The sequence below is a fragment of the Protobothrops mucrosquamatus genome, unplaced genomic scaffold (genome assembly GCF_001527695.2).
Source record: "Protobothrops mucrosquamatus isolate PMUCROS unplaced genomic scaffold, P.Mucros_1.0 scaffold_65, whole genome shotgun sequence".
Classification (NCBI taxonomy): domain Eukaryota; kingdom Metazoa; phylum Chordata; class Lepidosauria; order Squamata; family Viperidae; genus Protobothrops; species Protobothrops mucrosquamatus.
The window spans coordinates 726,208-745,385 of NW_015386141.1; the positions used below are offsets into that span (position 1 = coordinate 726,208).

The following is a 19,178-nucleotide window of genomic DNA, read 5'->3' on the forward strand; positions in this document are numbered from 1 at the left end:
GTTATTTAAATATAGACAATGAAGCTTAACAAAGCATGATTCATTTCTTAGTTTAGGAACAGAGACTCTTTCAGAGTGAGATGAGTGGCATATAAATTTAATAAATAATAATACTAAATAAACTCAGACACTCTTGACTTGTTCAATAACCAAATATTAGCTTATATTTTAGTATTGGTGTATGAGCCAAGTCTAAACAATTAAGTATTGGAGTAACATTTATGTAATACCAAGCTATAGAGTTTGAGCTTATATATACCATGTGTTCATAACTTTTTTTGTTTTTGTTTTGCAGCACCATTGCAGACAGTGTGGAAATATTTTCTGTGCTGAGTGTTCCTCAAAGAATGCCTTAACTCCTTCCTCTAAGAAACCCGTTCGTGTCTGTGATACCTGTTTCAATGATCTACAAGGATAATTACTCACAACTCTTACATGTTATGCTAGAGTAAAATTTCTGTTATGCACTTAGTACAATACTCAGACTACTATTTTGGGTGGGCACTGATTGTAACAATTGACAAAATTATAGTATAGTGTTTAACTGGTAACGTCAAACAATTGTACTTCTTGTGAAGTTGAAATTATCTGTGACTTACTTGGTTTTGGTCAAAGAGAGCTTCTGTGTCAAGTTTATAAGTCTCCAATGACTTGTAAATAAAATTAAAATAGAGGAATTACAATGTATTTTTTTATCCTAATTTGTTTGTTCAAAAACAACCCCTTTAAACAATTTTGCAGGGATTTTGTGTTTCAATTATTGCTGCATAAGTATAACTTAATGATTCTTCAGAAATGTATAAGGTATTAATAGCCTCAAATAAGCAGCTTTTCATGTCTATTGTTTTTTTTCCTCTTTTTTCTTCTTAATTTTTTACTGTGAGTTCCTTTTTATGATTATGTCTAATTAGTGGAAGCTGCCTTGAACTCTCAAGATTGTCAAGCTGTTTTTCTATAGTATCACTGTACAATATATGTTACAGATAATGAAAAGCAATCCCAATACTATAGTGTAGATCTGATATTTCTTCTCTAAGGATATGCTGCATCCTGTTGAAAATAGTTGGGCTACATCATCTTTGATATGCAAATTCTTATGCTCCTTTACATTTCTTTGTACTATTCAAATATGTTTGCACTGTTCTCTCAAATATTGCCTGGAAGATCCAAGCATAGCAAATTCTGGTACTGAAAGATACATAGTTATGATAATTATTATTTTATAACTCCACCATTTTCAAGGTGCATGTTCCCCATTTTAATTAGTATTACAAATCTTTGTCCTCCTTAAAATTTGGAATGAAACTCAGCACTGGTAAAGATTGAAGAGAAACCTAAATTCTCAGTAGTTTCTCTTGTTTTATGTTAATTAAGTTAATTAACAATCTCTCTAATTATGGAGTTTATTAAACAGTAATGTCATATTTTATTCATCTGAAAATTAGTTAAAATTACTGTTTTGAAACTAATAGATGGATAACAAATGTTTGTTTCAGTTGAGATTGGGATATACATACACTACTATGCACATTGTGCTGGTATAAAATAATGCACTGGTAAAATCTAGTTTAGTAAAATATAGTTATTAGTAAAATGTAAGGTGATATTTAAAATCATTTTTTGGGGATTTGTAACCTATTTGCATGGGAGATGAGTGCAGTTGTAGACATAGAAATGAATATGGAAGTAGAAAAAAAGTAACACAGGTAGTTTAATAAAGATATATGGATAGAGAGGGCTTTCCGTGTAGAAGATTCTAGTTCTACTGCTTGTATCTCCAAATAATGAAATCACAGGTACTAGGGCTTACACACTTTTTTTTCTTGTCTGAAATCTTGGAGGAAAAAATAGTTGTGGACTATACAATGGATTGATAGATCAAAAGTCTTAAAGATTATGAGTCAGTATGAGGTAAAAATGTCCAAATGGTCAAATATGAGTATAACGTATAGAGGTCAAATCTTCTAAGTCAGCTATTCATAGAGTCTACAATAGAAATATAGTTCAGATGCTATCCAGCTGTTTTATTCACTACTATTACTTTAATCTAAATTGGAAAAAGATAAAGTTTGAAGTATTCATGATAGGAACTGAATTTTATTGGGGCTATCTTCTAATTTATCTTAATTGATTAATTATATATGTAACTCTTCATCTCATAAATTAACATATAAAGAAATTGATTCAGAAGGGGGAAGTAATATTTTTTAAGATGATGCTTGTATGGGTTGTAGCAGGTGTCATTTTGGAAATGGCTTCCTATATATAAGATAAGGTGGAATTGTTTTCCAAGGTTGTATCTGCCATTTGCATTTTTTTCTAAGTATTTTTAAAAGAATATTAAAAACAAGCAAACTATCTGCTCCTCATTTAAGTGGGAATTTGATTTCATTGCAGTCCCTAGATGTTTTACATACATTAACACGCACATGGATAAAGTTCAGCTTGTCCAGAGAAAGGAAATGAGGTTGATCTGATAGTTTAAAAATTGAAAACTCAGGAAGAGCAAGGTATTGCATTGTCACTTGCACTATGCACTTTTTAGTGTAACCAACACTATATGCAAGAGAAGGAACAAATGTTTGCAAGAAGTGATGTAGTAATTGGTCTACAAAATTGTACATTCTTAATTAAGTGCTCATTCAATTCCCTAGTAATTTCATATTGTGTTTAGGAATATTATGTCCATAATTTCTATGGACAGAGGATATATATTTTAGTATACATAGTGTATGCTAAAGAACTTTGCATTTTCTTTAAAAGCACTGCTTGATTTTAAGAATAGAAAAAGTAGACTTGGCAATTTTGCACATTTCATGTTCTCAGTGGCTTTCATTGTTCCTATATAAACATTTGTTATTAAATTACATTAAAATTTATTTAGATGATCTATTTCCAGGTCATAGCAATAAACAGAAAAGGAAATTCCCTACTTAAGAACAGAAATGTTAGTATTTGTATTGTTTCTTTAAAACTTAGAAGTGGTATATTTTCACAGTTTCTATTTAGCATTTAAAAAATGAATAAAGCTGTCCTTATTTAACATTAACTGCTCTGCCTCAGTATGGAATTGTTTGATAGCAGGCACACAGGAAAACAGTCATGAGAAAAGTAGTTTGTGTGGTAGACAACACCATTCAGCAGAGATTTGTTTTTCTGCTGTGATCTCTTTAAAACCCATATGAATAAGATTTGTTATTGGCGTTTTGAATTTATAAATTTCAAATACAGTATATGTTGTTGATTAGTGTGGCAGATTTGAATAACTTTCATGCCACCTACATTGTAATATGTGGTTAAATCCAAACTCTTTGCACCAAAGAGAAAGAAAAAAATATTGTTACATCAGGTTAATACACAAAGAAACATTTTGTAATAGAAATCTATCCAAAATGCTGCTTGTATAGGATTTATCACTTTTGTAATAAAATTATTTTAAAAACACACAAAAAGCCCAGTTGAAGAATGCCACTATGTAAGATTTCATTTTAACTACCTCTTGATATAAAACTCAAGTTGAGCCCATTTTAAAATGGTTCCCTCACTACGATGTTAGGTTTGATTTGTGATTACTGCCAAATTTTAAAACATTTTGATTCACCAAAAATGTAATATTTCAATATGTGTGCTTATGTAACTTACAGTTATTATGAATCGATACTCTTTTGGTTCTACAAACCTATAGGTGTTGGAGAAAAATTAAATTATACAACTGTTCCTAATTATAATGTTTGATCTATATCAGCTGTATGTGTCACATTGGCTGCTGTTAATATTTACATGTCATTAAGTTAGCCTCTATTTCCAGTGCTTTTGACAAGAAATTGAAAAATGCTATTATGCTATAATGGAAGTGTGCCACAAATTGTATTGTCCTATTGGCCTCTTTTTAACTATTGGCTTATTATGGTTGCAGATGTGAATATTGTGCATAATGTTTATTGGGTGGGGTCTGTATATTGTATAAATTAGACTTGAAGAATTTCTGTGCTTATCTTAAATTACAGATGTATTAAGGTAGCTTTATCTACATAAGATTGCACTTCTTTTTCAAGTGGATCCTTACATTCACATTATCTTTAGATAGTCTTGCATGGCAATTTTTATCAGGTGGATTCTCTTAAGTCCTTCTTTGAGTGGTGTGTTTATGACTTGTAGTCATGTAGTCGTGCCTTATAATGTTAAAGAGTTTAGTTCAGTATGCACTGTAATTCCTAAACTCTGCATTTGGAAAGTGATGGAAGCTGAGTAGTAAGAAAAATGACACCATGCAATCACTAATTCTGTATGAAACCCATGGGTGGATACTTATGGAAATATTACTTTTGTATTCTATTATTGGGCTGAAAATAAAATTAGAAATTTTTAATAGACCATTCGCAATTACTGTTTTGGTGCCCTTTTGCTGGTATGGAAAGTTATCTACTATATATGTCAAACCTATTCATCTCCAATTCACATATTAGTAGAATGCTTCAACTATTTCATATTTTGGCTATGGCAAGATTGAATTTCTTTCTTTATTCCATATAATTATATTGCTATTTTAAGTGATTATCATTTTCCCTGAGTTCTTTGAATTTAATAGTTTGTCTAAAAATTTCAATCTCTGTGTTACTGAAACTCTTGTGTCTTGTAGACTTTAACTGGATGCAACAGTGCATTATAGGGCAACATTTTTTGAACCAAGGTACCTCAAACTTATTTGAGGTAAGTTATTTATTTATCATTATTTATCAAATTTATTTGCTGCCCATCTTGCGGATCAGATGACTTACTTTGCATCCAGAGTCTGGGACCCATGACTTCTCTGGGATTGAAATTTGGCAAATTTATAGTCACTTCAATGCTGCTTGGAGTTTCAGTACATCAGTTCTGCCCTAGCCTTCTGCAGGTCATATAGACCAGTCCCATCATCAACTGCTAAAGAGCAGTCAGCTGTGTTTAAGCTGCCAGGAAATTGGAAGTTGCTTTCACATCTACTATTTTTCCCTTGGTTTTCTGTTTCAGTAAGGAATTATCTCTGAAACAATGATCTAACAGGTTGTGTTATTGTCTAGTATTGTTAAAAAGGCTGTAGAACCAATATCCCTAATGTGTAGTGCCAAGTACATATGGCAGAATGGAAAGATCTCAAGAGGTATAACATAATTGGATATGTTTTATTAACTAGAGAGCCTATATAGGGGGTTAATTAGTTCGAGTCTTGTCCAAATCATATGAAAGTATTTTTAGTAGTAGTTTCACCAAAACATTTCAATTAATTTTTTGACTATAGCATCCCATAGCTTCCTTTAATTGCCAATGGAATGGATAAAATGAGTGATGCATCATATTTTTTAAAAAGTAAAAAGACCTCTCATAATGGAAGATTTATAATGGATTTTGTATGTTTAAGTAATAGTATATGTGCTGTATTACCAGTCCACCTTAAAAAAAGCCATGCTCATCTCCTAACAACTTTTTGGACATACTGTATTTGTGTCGCTTTTCATTCTGCCTAAAATGATTCAGGATGGGTGGGTTATAAGGAGTTTTGAATAAATGAGCAATACAGAAGTGATTTCCCATTGTCTTCAAGATTTTCTCCCCCTCCCCAACTTTTCAGCCTCCCTTAAATGTTCGTATTTCTCAATAGTCTTCCATCCAAAAGAACAGTTTGGTTGGATCTTGCTTAGCATGTCAAAGTCAGCCAAAGTTATTTAGGTGCTACCAAGTAGATTGCTTATTCATAAATAATATCTAGTGAACTCCTTAATAAAAATATTTTAATTTATAAATCAAAAGTCCTATTGTCCATTAACCTGCCATAAGGTTATTTCTACCTGTGGCTTTGAAGTAATTTTCAACTTGAGAAATTCCAGTTAACTTGGTTGTCAAATATCTGTCAGGTTCGTTTTAATCATGGTGATAAATTTGTTACTAAACTCATAAATCATATTCTGTGGCATTTTTGTTCCATTTTCTATTAGCATGGTTGCTTCAGGAAAACATTGCAGCCATAAAGCCCTGTTAATTCATTACAACAGAACATTTCTGTTTTACAATCATCAGTGTGGCAAATCAATCCTAGCAAATGAGCTGTTCTTCCAGTGTCTGATGATAACCAAGATACAGACATTTCAAAGCCTTATCATTAATCTATTTGCTAATAGTTTTGTCCAAAAATCCGAACCCTTTAAAAATCCCTCCTGTTTCTCCTTTATGCCTAAGTATCTCTTTAGTGCAGCAAGGAAGAACCAGTGCCTTTAGAGCTATATGAAGTTTTTCTGGTCTTAGTTCTGCTATTAAATAGCTACTTTCTTGAGTTTTTCTTGACATTGTTTTAGATAATTTCAATTTGTTTTCTGAATTTAAAAGTCTCTCAAAGTAAAATCAAGGTTTTTCAGCTAGATGAATGTTCTACCAGGAAATCTCTGCTGGATACCATTTCTTCGTTGTCCAATTTATCATAACAAATGACACGATTAAATTCATCTCTACACCCTATGAATTGCAACAATTTTCACATTAGACTTGCGTATTATAGGATTTTTTTTCTTTCTCACTATTTCTTCATCTCTGCTTTGTCTTCATCACTATTATCTTCAGGTTTTTTTATTGTCATTATAATTTTTAGACAGGTCATATTATGTACTTAGAGATGCCTTTTCTCTCTTTTTGAAAAGCAGCATAATGCCATTGTAGTTAGTTTGATAAAAAATTAAGCATGAAAGTAAGTAAAAATGTTAGTTTAATGGCATTTAATATTCTTATATTTTTCCATTTATGTTTATTAGTAAATGCAGATGAACTAAAGGTCATACCATGTTTCACCAATAGTAAGACCTAGCCCGAAAATAAGCCCTAGTTTGATTTTTTTGGGGGGTGGGCCTAATATAAGCCCTACTCCCAAAATTAGGCTTAGTTTTGGGGCTAGGCGCACACCTAAAAATCAAGCTAGTGCAGGGATGGAGAGTGGAGTTGCCCCACACCCCCTGCATCCGCTTACCGTTGCAGCCAGGCCTCCCATGAATCGACACCTGCCTCGCCTCGCTAGCCCACTTCTGCGGGAGCCCCCAGCCTGCATTTCACCATCAGAGGCCTTCAGGAAAGGCCTCTGTAGCTGAGAAGGGAGCTCCGGATTCAATCCGTAGCTTGGTTCTCGGCTGCAGAGGCCTCTGACGGCAAAATGCAGGCCAGGGGGCGCTGCGTGTGTCAATCTGGAGCTCCATTCCAGCTGCAGAGGCATTTCGGTTGCAGAAGAAATGGGCTGGCTGGGCAGGGCTGCCGGTGCCGCCACCACCATGAGTTGAGATCGTGGAAAATACCACCTGAAAATAAGACCTGGTGCCTCTTTTGGAGGCAAAAATAAAATAAAAAATAAAACCTGGTCTTATTTTCAGGGAAACACGGTAGTAACATTGATATTTACATATATTCATATGAGTTATTCTCTGAACTCTGTTCAAACTAAAGAATGCTCCCATTTCAAAAAGGTTTCCAAACATTTTAACACTTTTCTTTAAAAATTGAAAAACATTAAAAAAGTAAAAACATTATAAGCTACAGCTAAATTTCAGAGGATTCAGCAAGTGTACTGAAAAATGAAGCTTTTGAAAGATTATTTCTTCTTATATAGTTGGTGATTGTTGTTTCCATCTGGGATATCCATGTTTTCTGAAAAAAAAAGCAAATGTTTTAAATTAATTTTTACAATTTATTTATTGAATTTGTATGCCACTTAACCCCCAATGACATTGGGTAGCTCACAAATAAAAACATCAGAAAGAGAAAAAAAGAGGATAAAAAAGTTGCAAGAATGATAAAAACCAGACAAAAACAAAAGAGAAATAACCCACACAATCCAAAGAAAGCTTCCTTACTCTTACTAAAGGCTGGAGTGAAGAGCCATGTTTTTAAGGCTCTTCAAAACGTAAACAGGGTGGGGGCTAGCTTGGTGGTTGGGGAACTCACTACATATTGCAAGTGCTGCTACAGAGAAGGAATGCTTTTAGAGTTCCAATAGATAGCATTATTTAATCACAGGCACTTGTGCGCTGACTCTGCCAGATTGAATAGCCTGAGCAAATACTATAAGAGATAGGTAGCCCCTCAAATAATTAGATGCTATACCAGTGGTTCTCAACCTGTGGGTCGGGACCCCATTTGGGGTCGATCGATCATTTCATGGGGGTCGCCAAGCAAGGCTGTCCGCCATTTTTTTTGTCCACCATTTTTTCCCCCTTTTCCGGTGGGTGCCTTACCTCCCTTGGGCTGGGCCAGCTGGTGGTCGGCCTGCTCCGTCTCTGCCGCTTGCCAGCTACGCCTCGGCCGGTGCAGGGGGCGGAACCACGCATGTGCGGCGCTCCCGGGCAGGGAAAGTCCTCGACTTACGACCGGTTGGGTAGTCCTCGACTTATGACCGGTTTAGTCCTCGACTTACGACCGGTTTAGTCCTCGACTTAATGACCGGTTTAGTCCTTGACTTACGACCGGTTGGGGTCGCGGCATTAAAAAGGTTGAGAACCACTGTGCTATACCATCACGGGCTTTATAGGAATAGCAACTCCTTGAGTTGCACAGGAACCAAATAGGCAACTAGTGCAGTTCATAAAGCAGAGGTGTTACATGGCACATAGGCAATGTCATCACTGCCCATGCCACTGTTCTCTGGCTCAGTTGAAGATTCTGAGTGATCTTTGAGGGTAATCTCATGTACAACATAACAATAGTCAAGTCGTGAGATATTCTGGGTCTGACTGACTGACAATCTTCCTGATCTAGGATAGGGCATAATTGGTGTACCAGATGATCCCATGCAAGGTCAAAGATGAATAATTCAAGATCTGAGTGGCCCAGGTACTCAAAGCAAGTTGGTCTTTATAGGAGTGAATTCCTCCCTATCCAAATTGGCACAGACTCCAGTGGGACCGTAACAGCTTAGCCAGCCCATGGTCAAGAGACATAATTATGTATTTTCCATGTATTGATGGTTCTTAACTTAGCAGTTTTATATGGATGTTGAAAAAAAGGGGACAGAGAATAAAACTATGGCACCCTACAAAAGAGAGGCAAGAATTATTTCTTCCCCCAAGCAATACTGATTGGAGCTGGTTCTGGAAAAAGAAGAATCATCATAAAATGATGCCACCCAGAGAGGCATCTCAGAAGAATACCATGGTCAACAATATAAACAGCCATTGAGAGTTCAAGAAGCACATGGATGGATGCAGTACCTCCACCCTTTTTCTGATGTTATCTACAAGGACAACACAAGTTGTCTCAATACTAAATCATGGCTCAAACCTGACTACAATGGGTCTAGATAATCCATTTCCTCAAGAGTTCCCATCTACTATGGACCGATTATTTTCTCAATAACCTTTCTCAGAAAGAAGAAAGGGGACTGATAGTTATTGAAAACTGTTGGAGAAGCAACAGCATTATTTCAAGGCAGGAAGTACTACCTCATCCATCAAAGAGGCCAATAAGGATGGATACATTTTATGCTTTCAAGAAACATTTCCAAAGTAAAATACCTACCTTGGATACCTCTGTTTGTGCTTGAAGTAAATAGGCTCCTATGCACTGTTGATATCTATTTTCATGTTGTATTAGAAAAGCATTTCGTAGTCCCAGTGCTAAGGAAATATAGAAACATGATATAGCTTCATTCCAGATCTCTATAAACAATGAATAACTGCCTTTCAGTTTTCCCAAAGGTGCTTTTTTCAAGAGGCAACTGGACTTTCTTGTTTTTCTTTGAAGATGTTTCGCTTCTCATCCCAAAAGCTTCTTGAATGAGAAGCGAAACATCTTCAAAGAAAAACAAGAAAGTCCAGTTGCCTCTTGAAAAAAATAACTTTGGGACAATCATGACCTAGTGGACTGAGAATCTCCATAGACATTTTGCCTTTAAGTTTGTAAATGGAATATTTAATTGCTGCTGATGTACATGCAGATAATTCAGTGAACAACTTCAATAGAATGTTCAGCTGACGTTCTTTGATATAGAAGTAGGCAACAATGACTTTGGGGTAAATTTTATGGAGCCCTTCTGGAATTTGAGCTATTAAATCTGTTGAGATCTCTTAACTACTTTCTTTTCCTTAAAGTCTGTTATTGGGGAAAAGAGATGAGGATGCAATGCATACATACATAAAAATGGTTCTCATCAAGACAATAGGTGTTTCTACTCTCTAATGTTGGCTTCTCCCCTTTCTTCTTTTGCCTCTGTCTTATTCTTATCATGTAAGTTCCTAAACAAAGATAGGTCTGGTTTAGATGTAAATGCAGCCCAAAAACTGGTCATAAGTGGTAAAAAACAACAAGGTTTCCAAAAATATTCATGAAAATCAATGTTGAGTACTAAATACAAAGTTCTCTAAGGAAATTAAAGTGCAAACTCACATATACTTTGGACATCCCATTTTCTCCTAACTGGTTCTGGCTCATGTAAGGTCACATCTGCTACTGATACCCACCCTTGTTTTATCATCAAAGAAATGCCTTTCAATTACTGTAAAGAGGATAGTAAAATAAAGAGCTAGCATTTTCATCAATATTAAGAAAAGGGTTCTTCTAATTAATCTCGGAGCTGCCTGTGTTACTGCTTCCAAATATAATAGATTGTATTAATAGAATAGATTGTATTAAGTCTAAATCTGAATGTGAACGCTAGCTTTTCCATTTCCATTTCCACTTTAATTATCTGAATACTTACTGTATTGCTATTCTAATGAAAGGGCATAATAGTGCCTCATTTTTCTTCTGCTGGTCATATATTTCACCACAAATGTCTCTGTCTCTACACACCATGCAGAAATAGATTACAGTTTTAAGAGCTGAAGCTGGTTTTATATATATATGATTTCTCGTAATGTAAGTATCACTGTAATCCCCATAATAGTATTTAATTAATCAAATATTGAGGAGATACGATAATCATATCATAGTCAGATGCACTATATATAGGGGTATCAGCTGTGAATAATAGCTTCATACTAAGATATGTTGGGGACATAGAAAATGGAGAATACACATATGCTGGATTTATTTGAAAATGGGTAACATAAGATTTATTTTGCAAAAAGTTCATTTTCACATGAAAAGAGTACAATAAGAATAGATTGTTTAGATTTAACAATGAATACCAATGTCAGTGCTAAATTGTGGGTTTGTCCCATCAGTTTGGCTTCTTCCCCAGCACACTTTAAAAAGCAAATCCATAATACAGTACATGCCATCTATAGTTCAGTATTGTATGAATTCTATTCATTACTTACAAGATGTTGAATATATACAATGACTGTTTAGAGGCTTTCCAATGAAAGTAGGCATTTTTGGAAAAACTTCACACCCCTGTTCATTATTTAAGTTTTCTAAATATTTTAAAGAGGGCTGACTTAAATGACCAGGCCTTCAAGAAATGATTTTAAAATCTCTGGCAAAGCAATTGTAAAGCATTTAGCATACCTGCTATATGGAATGAATCAATATTTTTTACCATCATTCTATCTAATGGAATAGGCTGGCCAAGTACCATGCAGTTACCACCTTCTTCAAGCAAAGATTGTAACTCCAGACTGAAGAAAGAACAAGCAGGTGTTAAACTCAGGTCAAATTTCTGAAATGAAATGAAAAACATATTTGCAATCCATGGTTGCAGGGAAAGCAGGAAAGATTCAAATTAAGGTAAGTAGCTAAATTGCAGGACATAAGAAAAAGGATCCTCTGGGATAAATAAATAGGAATAAACCGGAGTGTCAAAAATGGCAAGTTGGCAGATACAGTATTGTGACACAAGACCTGGCATCTATGGTGCACATACTTCAAAAGGGCTAGGGCCTTTATAGTGATTTCCTTGCCAATTTTGATATCCCTGCCCACAGTTGCCACTGAAATAGAGACTGTAGGAAAAGCTAGCAGCTTGTCTTACATTCTCTACTTTATGTTATAGTTTAATTAACCTATAAAGATCAATTAATGGGAGGCAGATGGAATGGTGGAAAAGGAAACCAACTAATTAGGAAGGAGACAGGAAACTAGCTCGGAATCATATACTGACACAAGTTTGGGCATGTTCAAAGGGAAGAGGGAGGGAGGAAAAAAGACAAAATTGTTTGAAAACAGCAATGTGAAGCTGATGTTTAAATCAAGCTACTAATATGAATAAGTAGGGCCATTTCCTGCTTCTATCAAAAGCTCTACAACGAATGGCTGGCTTTGCACAACATGCTAAACCATAATGTGGTTTCTTTATTTTTGGCTTAATGAGATATGTGAATCAACATGCTCAAGAAATCATAGCATTATGTTTGAACCAGGCCAATATACCTTGTTCAACAAACCACGATTACAGCTAGCCCCATCTTAATGGTTGTGACGCTAGTCACTCTTTGCACAGCTTTTGACATAAGCCAGAAATATTCTATGGTTATCAATATTAACTGTATTTACTACCTATTGTGAAGAGACCCAAGGGGAATTCCCATCCAATATCCTTCAGTCAACCTGTAATAACTATTATCCACAATGAAATGGAAGATACTGAAAATATGGAACCTAATCCTAAAAACAAATATGGTTGACATAGCAAATATTACAGGTCCTCCAAAGATTTGGCTCGTATCATGGCAACCCTTAAAGCCCTTCTGTTCTGGGAGACTAACTCACCCCAAAGCATAAACCAATGGCTTTAGTGTATGTTTTACAAGAGTGTTTTTTGTTTCTTTAAAGTTGATTTTCAAGGATAAGCTTTCTCCCTCCCTGTATGTTTAGTAAGTCCAGCTAATCTTAGTCTTTGCATTTCAGTAGGCCTATTTCCCCCCAATTTCTAGGGATTTCTTTATACAAGACATGTTTAGACTGTTGCAAATTCCTTATTTCCATCTGCCATCTCTTTGATCTATGATATTTTCCCATCTTCTTAAGATTGGTTGCTGCTGATTCGAAAGTTGTTGATCAGGATGGCACTGAAGATGAACAAAAGAAGTTGGGGGCCATTTCAAAAAGTGATTCTTCCATGTAAGCAAATAGTGGGCTTGTTTAGTAAGGTATATCTTTGTAAATGTTAGCAACATGTGCTCTCTATCAGAAACTGTTTCAGGAAGCAAAACAAAGGGAAACAATTCCAAGTTTGGGCATGTTCAAAGAGAAGAGGGAGGAAGGAAAAGAAAAGACAAAATTGTTTGAAAACAGCAGTGTGAGGTTGATGTTTAAGTGGTGAATGAAACAGTTCTGAAAATAAGTCAGGTAGCTTTCTACAAAAGGACATAGTAAAGTTTAATTCCATAGCCCTCTTCTTAATTCTTTGATAATTAAATAGTTGCTATGCCAGTTATCCACAACTCTTCCTGTTCCCAACAAGTCAAAATGTATATAAATACAACAGCAGCTGATTGTTACTTTTCTCTTTCTTTCCTTTTATTTTGTTACCTTTTTATATCGGTTAGGTTTTGTAATCAATAGCAAATCATCAAACAAGAACAGATAGACGTCGGTAAATCTCATGGATTCTGCAGAGCAAATAAAAGGTGAACCGTGATACAGGTATATTAAAAACAAAACTATTTTCTGAGCTCCTCACTATCTCTTGATTTTGGCAGATCTAACAGAACAATTTGGAAGAAGTTGAAAAGAATGTTACCTTTTATAACCAATAGATCTTTGATTTTATATATCATTTTATGCATGAGGAAATTGGAAGAAAACAACTCCTTCCTATTAACACTGTACAACTTTAAAAGTATAAAGAGATTAAATTTATATTTGAGTTATTAAACATTCGTATCAGCCATAGTGGTACTGTATGGACTACAATGTAAAGATAGCTCCTCGTGTAAAAATACTTGCAGTTGTATTTACAAGGCTGAATTAAGTAAATGGTTGCAAAGCGCTGGTAGCAGCAGAAGTAGCTTTAGGGCACACTATGGTCTGGAGTTCCGCAGTAACTGGAACTCATCATCAGGAAAAAAAACCCAGTCCCATTATGAGAGAACTGGCTAAAAAAAAGGAGTTGCACCCATAACAGACTGAACAAAAGAATTCCCCAAGAATTAATACTTTAGTAGACTGCTGAACCAATCCCGGAATACCGGTATTCAAGCAAGGAAAAGTCTAAGTAATAGACTTTGATTTTGTAAACCATGGAGAAGGATGCTGTCTAGATTTTATGAAATTCCTGAATACTTAACATTTATGGAAGCCCTAATTTTCTATGATTAATGCTCTGATTTCAAACTATGGCCATGTACTTTTACTTATTAAATAGTAAATATCCAGAATTGGACACAAAAATGAGCTAGAAATTCTGCCTGGATAACATGTATTCTGCGCCTTGTTAAGACTTTGTTTTTGTTCTTTCATGAGATTTGGAAGCTGTTTCATTCTGTGTACTGTCTAATATGCCTGCCAAATATGAAATATTGTATTTACCTGCAAGTATCAATCGCCCTTCAACAACAAGTGATCTCTTTGTAGGTGACAAGATGTTTTCATGTGGATTATCTCTTAGCATGTACTTGAGAGACTTAAGATGGGGAAAAAGGAAGGTAGAAAAGGCCACAATAGATAAGAAGTGATTTTTTATTGAAAGTGTAAAGAAAATAAATAACAAGTAGATGTCAATAGAAAACAAACTGATACACCATGATACTATTAAAGGGTACAAGAATCAAATCTCATATACAAACTTCACAATACAAGGTTATTAAGCTCTAATCTTTAGCCCTGCTTTGTTAACAAGATCAGGGCTTCTAACTTCAGCAATACACATCCATGTTTGTTTTTTTAAGAAGAATCTGCATGGATCTGGTCATTCTTTCTTCTCTTGGAAGCTGGCCAAAGAAATGAAAATGCTGAGCATAACTATAATATACCATATTCAAACATTAAAAATGCTATAAAAAAGCAACTGGAGGATGGGGGAGGGACTGAAGGGGTGAAAATACAAAATTTTTGTTTTAGAGTCTCCAAGGCCATACTTGCCTGGAGACCCTTCAACCTTTATAGTTTATACTGTGATACATCATTTGAAACAAATAATGAATAGATAGTAATCTTTTATATTCAACATTTTGATTGAATATTGTGATCTACCTGAAGGTAGAATGTTCCACACTATGTGATAATGATTATCTTTTACTCAATTTGTATGACAATACTTAGGTGAGAAAGATTAAAGACTATACTATAACATTTTCTATGCTAATCAAGAAATTGCATACCTCAGGAACAAAATATCTTTTGTCTTGATCCCAAAGTGAAGGCCAAATTATAATTTCCTGAAGCTGTTTAAATTTCTGAAAATTATCCAGCCATTTCACTTTACCTTCCAAATCTCCTAAAATTATGCACAGAAAGTCAAGAATCAATGACTGATAATAACATCTCTATAAACATTTATGGTAGCAAATTATGATGAACATTAGCAATCTTCACACAAAGAAGTGAAGTTTACATTGGTAAACTCAATTTGATTATCTGTGGTTATCATAATATTTTAGAAAAACAGTTTTGTATATATAGCAAAAATGAATTGTCAGATTTTTAGTTTCTTGTGCTTATTCTGGTTTGAATAAGTTGATTTTTTTTCAGTAAGTCTGTATAATACTACTATTGATAATAGTATAAATAATATGTACATTAATTTTCAGAACAAAAAGATTCCCCAAGCAGCTTATAGTAAATGACAGAAGTATTTCAAAACCAATATCTAATAAGAAAAGCAAATATAAAAAATATAAGAACTGTAGCACAAAATAAAAAAAATATCCATATACAACGATAAAATAGTTAAAATAACTGCTAGAGAATTGGAAACAAAATAGAATAGAAACAAAACTGATTAAAAAACTACATGGCAAAACCCAAAGAGTGTTAGGTCCACCAATGTGTCATGCCATTCTGTTGGAGGGGGAGGGAGGTTGGCATTTATGGGATGCTTTTGCTTTTGCTTTTGCTGCATGCTTTGGAAATAGGGAGGGGGATTGTTCTCGGAGATGGGGCAGACTCCCAGCTGATTCCAGTCTGGTTCCAAGGCCATTGCACCATGAGAGTGACCTATTATCTGCCTAGCCCCTCAGCATTTTCAAAACATCTTCTTGGCATCACATTGGCTGCTGGTGGACTGGTCAGGGGGGTTGGGATTGGGGAAAACAAAAGAATTGCTTTGTGCTTTGGGCGGAACCTTTAGATTCCGCCTGACTTTACTGCAACTACCTTCTCTCACTAAAAGTTCTTTGGATTCAACTCAATGGATTCAAGAGTCTTGCTTTCCTCAGGGACTAGCTAGGGCAGGTCCTTACACAGAGAATGAAAAGGGACAGAGAATGAAAAGGGACAGAAGGAACAAGAAAGCTTTCTAAACAAAAAGAGTAAAACAAGGGTGAAGGCCAGGGGATATTTCAGTGTTATGGGATGAATACGGAGAAGGCCTGGCCACATCTCAGTCTGCAAATTCTCTAGGTCTTCAAAAATAATCTAAGATTTGTGTAGAGAAAAAAAACCTACAAAGATACTGTAGTCCAAAACTGAAATATATTATAGCCTTTGAAATGTGACAATGGAGTAATTTAGTAACTTCAACCTTGCATTGCTATTTTTTTCTTAGTTAGAATCATAGAACAATTTTTTGCACATTTCTTTGAGAAACTCAGAATAGAACAAATCCCAAAGCAGCGTTGATATTTTGAATTTCTTTACTCACGTATTGATGTTTCCACCTTTTCCTTAAGTGAATTAATGATAACTTTCTCTGCTGTCTCTATATTTTTCCAAATGTTCTTTAACAGGAGGGGATAGCGGGTCAACTTGTGTAAAGGTGCAACTAACATTTCAGCTAGTCGGAGTCGCTTACATTCTTTATTCCGCTCGCACCACTGTTAAAATTGATGGAAAAGACATGTTAGAAAACATATTTTCAATGGGAATTTTTAACAGAATAAATATTGGCCATACCATAAACCATTTATTTCTTAAATTGAAATGACATTATTTATTGGATAACTTACATATTTGCAAATTATTCTATTTTTAAGCGAATCTTTTAAATAGTATTTTATACTATTACTTTTAAATATTACCCTTAAAAAGAAAAACTAACACAAACTAAAGCAATAAAAGAATAAAAACAAATAATATGAAATGCACAAAAGGAAAATAGAAATAATAAGAATAGAAAAAATAAGTATATAGTAAAGAATATATATAAAAAAATGACTTCCCTGTTGACTGAACAAAAATAAATTATTTTAGTAATTTATTATCTTATTTTAAAATACAACAAATGATCTTTTCTTCCCATATATTATCTCTTATCTATAAACAAATATTTAAAGCATCATCATTCTGTCCTATGCAGCAAAAGTCTAGTAAGGGATACTAAAGATAACATATCTATTTTTAACCTTGATCAAATACACGGATTTTATATTCTATTTATATTTTAACAATAGTAAACTTTAATCCCTTCAACTAAAGTTCTTGAACTTGATTTCTTTTCATTTTTCTTTTATCCCTTTTCACAAAATTCTTCAAAGCTTTAATAGGTCTCTTTTGTAAATCCAATATAGAAAGGTTATCCAGCTCACTTTTTTGGTTTGTTATTTGTACATCACTTTTAATTATTAAGGCACCAATTATTTTTATTGTGCTTAGTGTAGCACATTTTTCCATATCTTTTTTGTAGTCTGTCATTTTTAAATCTATTTTTGATCAGTCTCAGTCTTGTCCAGTAAAACTTCTTCCTCTTGCATAATATCTTTTAAACACAGATTATCTATAATGGCAGACATTCTTAAACTTTTCAAAAATAACATCCAATTTTCAAGCATTTGCTCTATTCTATTTTAGTAAGTCAAATTAAGTGCTCTTTTCATTTGATTGTAAATTTTAGTTCCTTTTGGTTACCTTTAAAATCCAGCCTTCAAAGTCCCATTCTATCATTTAAAAAAAAATACAAACAGCTTTTTCCCACAGAAAGGATTCTTATAATTATTTCACAATCTTACTTCAAATATATCTGGACCTGTAGTCCATTTGTAACTTTCCAAAATCAATATTCTAAATACCATTTTAAAGTCCTTAAACTTGTATTTAAAACTTCTTTTGCCTATGATTGAAGGAGACTCACCCAGTCCTGTAAAACTTGTCAATGTAAAGGTTCCTAGTAGTAGAAAAGCAATTAACAAGCAATTTTCAAAAAACGATTAGAAAAGTAATTATGTGAACCCTGCATCCATAAAGGTGCAGACTGTGATTTGAACAAGATGGATTCCCTTGTCTTCCAGAGCAGAGGTCCCCAACCTTTTGGGCACGGACCGGAGAGTGCGTAGTTTTGTGTGCTGCCTGCATCCCACGGATGGGGCTTTGCTTGTTTGTGTGGACTGGTTGCTGGCATGCCATGGCCCGGTACCAATCCATAGACCAGGGGTTGGGGACCCCTGTTCCAGAGCTCTAAAACTATCAGAGACCCTGAATTTGCAGTCTCCTTGTGAGGAGCAACTGTCTGGAGTCCTCCCCTTGTCTGCCGAGCCAGGTTACTGGCTGGCTCTTCATTCCACTCTGGTCACTGGATATGTTTTTAACAGAAGCATCTTCAGTTTGGAAGTCCTCAAAATGAATCTTTTAAAGGCACATTATAATGCAGAAAACACCAAAAATAGAACTACACAAAATAAACTAAAACACTTTTAGTTACATTACAGAAATAGAAAAAATGTTCAACATTTAAAAATGTGGCTTAAAACATAGTTGTGCTAAAGCTTTTTTGTGTTAAGTCTGACTTTGGTAACTTTTGTTTTCATGAACACACATATTTGTTGCTTTGGCAGCAATTTCCTTGCCTTCTGTAATTTTTTCTTTTTCTTTCCAGTCTAGCTTGCCTCCTACTATTTTCTGGTCATCTCTCATTCAAATATCAACCAGATATGACCCTGTTTAGCTTCTGAGGTCAGCCAAAGTCAGCTAGCTGTGCCTTCTGGCAGAACTTAACATATTGATCAACAACAAAATTCTGCCACTGTAGGAAGGCAACATCTCCCCCCCGAAAAAGAAATATTTTGGGGGATATTAAAAAAAAGCAGAATATAACAACCCCTCACCCAAAAATTCAACACAGGACATAGCCATAGCCACAGCCCCAAGGAAGCAGGACATGACCTTTAGGACATAATAGGATTAACCCACCACCGTTA

At 34.6% G+C, this 19,178-nt stretch overlaps 2 protein-coding genes across 2 annotated transcripts in view; one reads left to right on the forward strand and one right to left on the reverse strand.

Moving 5' to 3' along the window:
• EEA1 (early endosome antigen 1) overlaps positions 1-4,374 on the forward strand; it is a 50,920-nt gene extending 46,546 nt beyond the window's left edge. The window contains exon 30 of the mRNA XM_015812668.1: positions 296-4,374. Within this exon, the coding sequence (XP_015668154.1) occupies positions 296-418 (123 nt within the window). The 3' untranslated portion in view covers positions 419-4,374. The remainder of the gene's footprint in view (positions 1-295) is intronic.
• Positions 4,375-7,500: 3,126 nt separating this feature from the next.
• The window catches only part of PLEKHG7 (pleckstrin homology and RhoGEF domain containing G7), a 19,170-nt gene continuing 7,492 nt past the window's right edge, over positions 7,501-19,178 (reverse strand). Inside the window, exons 6-12 of the mRNA XM_015812867.1 lie at positions 16,691-16,862; positions 15,210-15,325; positions 14,419-14,512; positions 13,420-13,499; positions 11,458-11,608; positions 9,526-9,623; positions 7,501-7,659 (exon numbers count right to left, since the gene is read on the reverse strand). Of these exons, the coding sequence (XP_015668353.1) occupies positions 7,552-7,659; positions 9,526-9,623; positions 11,458-11,608; positions 13,420-13,499; positions 14,419-14,512; positions 15,210-15,325; positions 16,691-16,862 (819 nt within the window). The 3' untranslated portion in view covers positions 7,501-7,551. The remainder of the gene's footprint in view (positions 7,660-9,525; positions 9,624-11,457; positions 11,609-13,419; positions 13,500-14,418; positions 14,513-15,209; positions 15,326-16,690; positions 16,863-19,178) is intronic.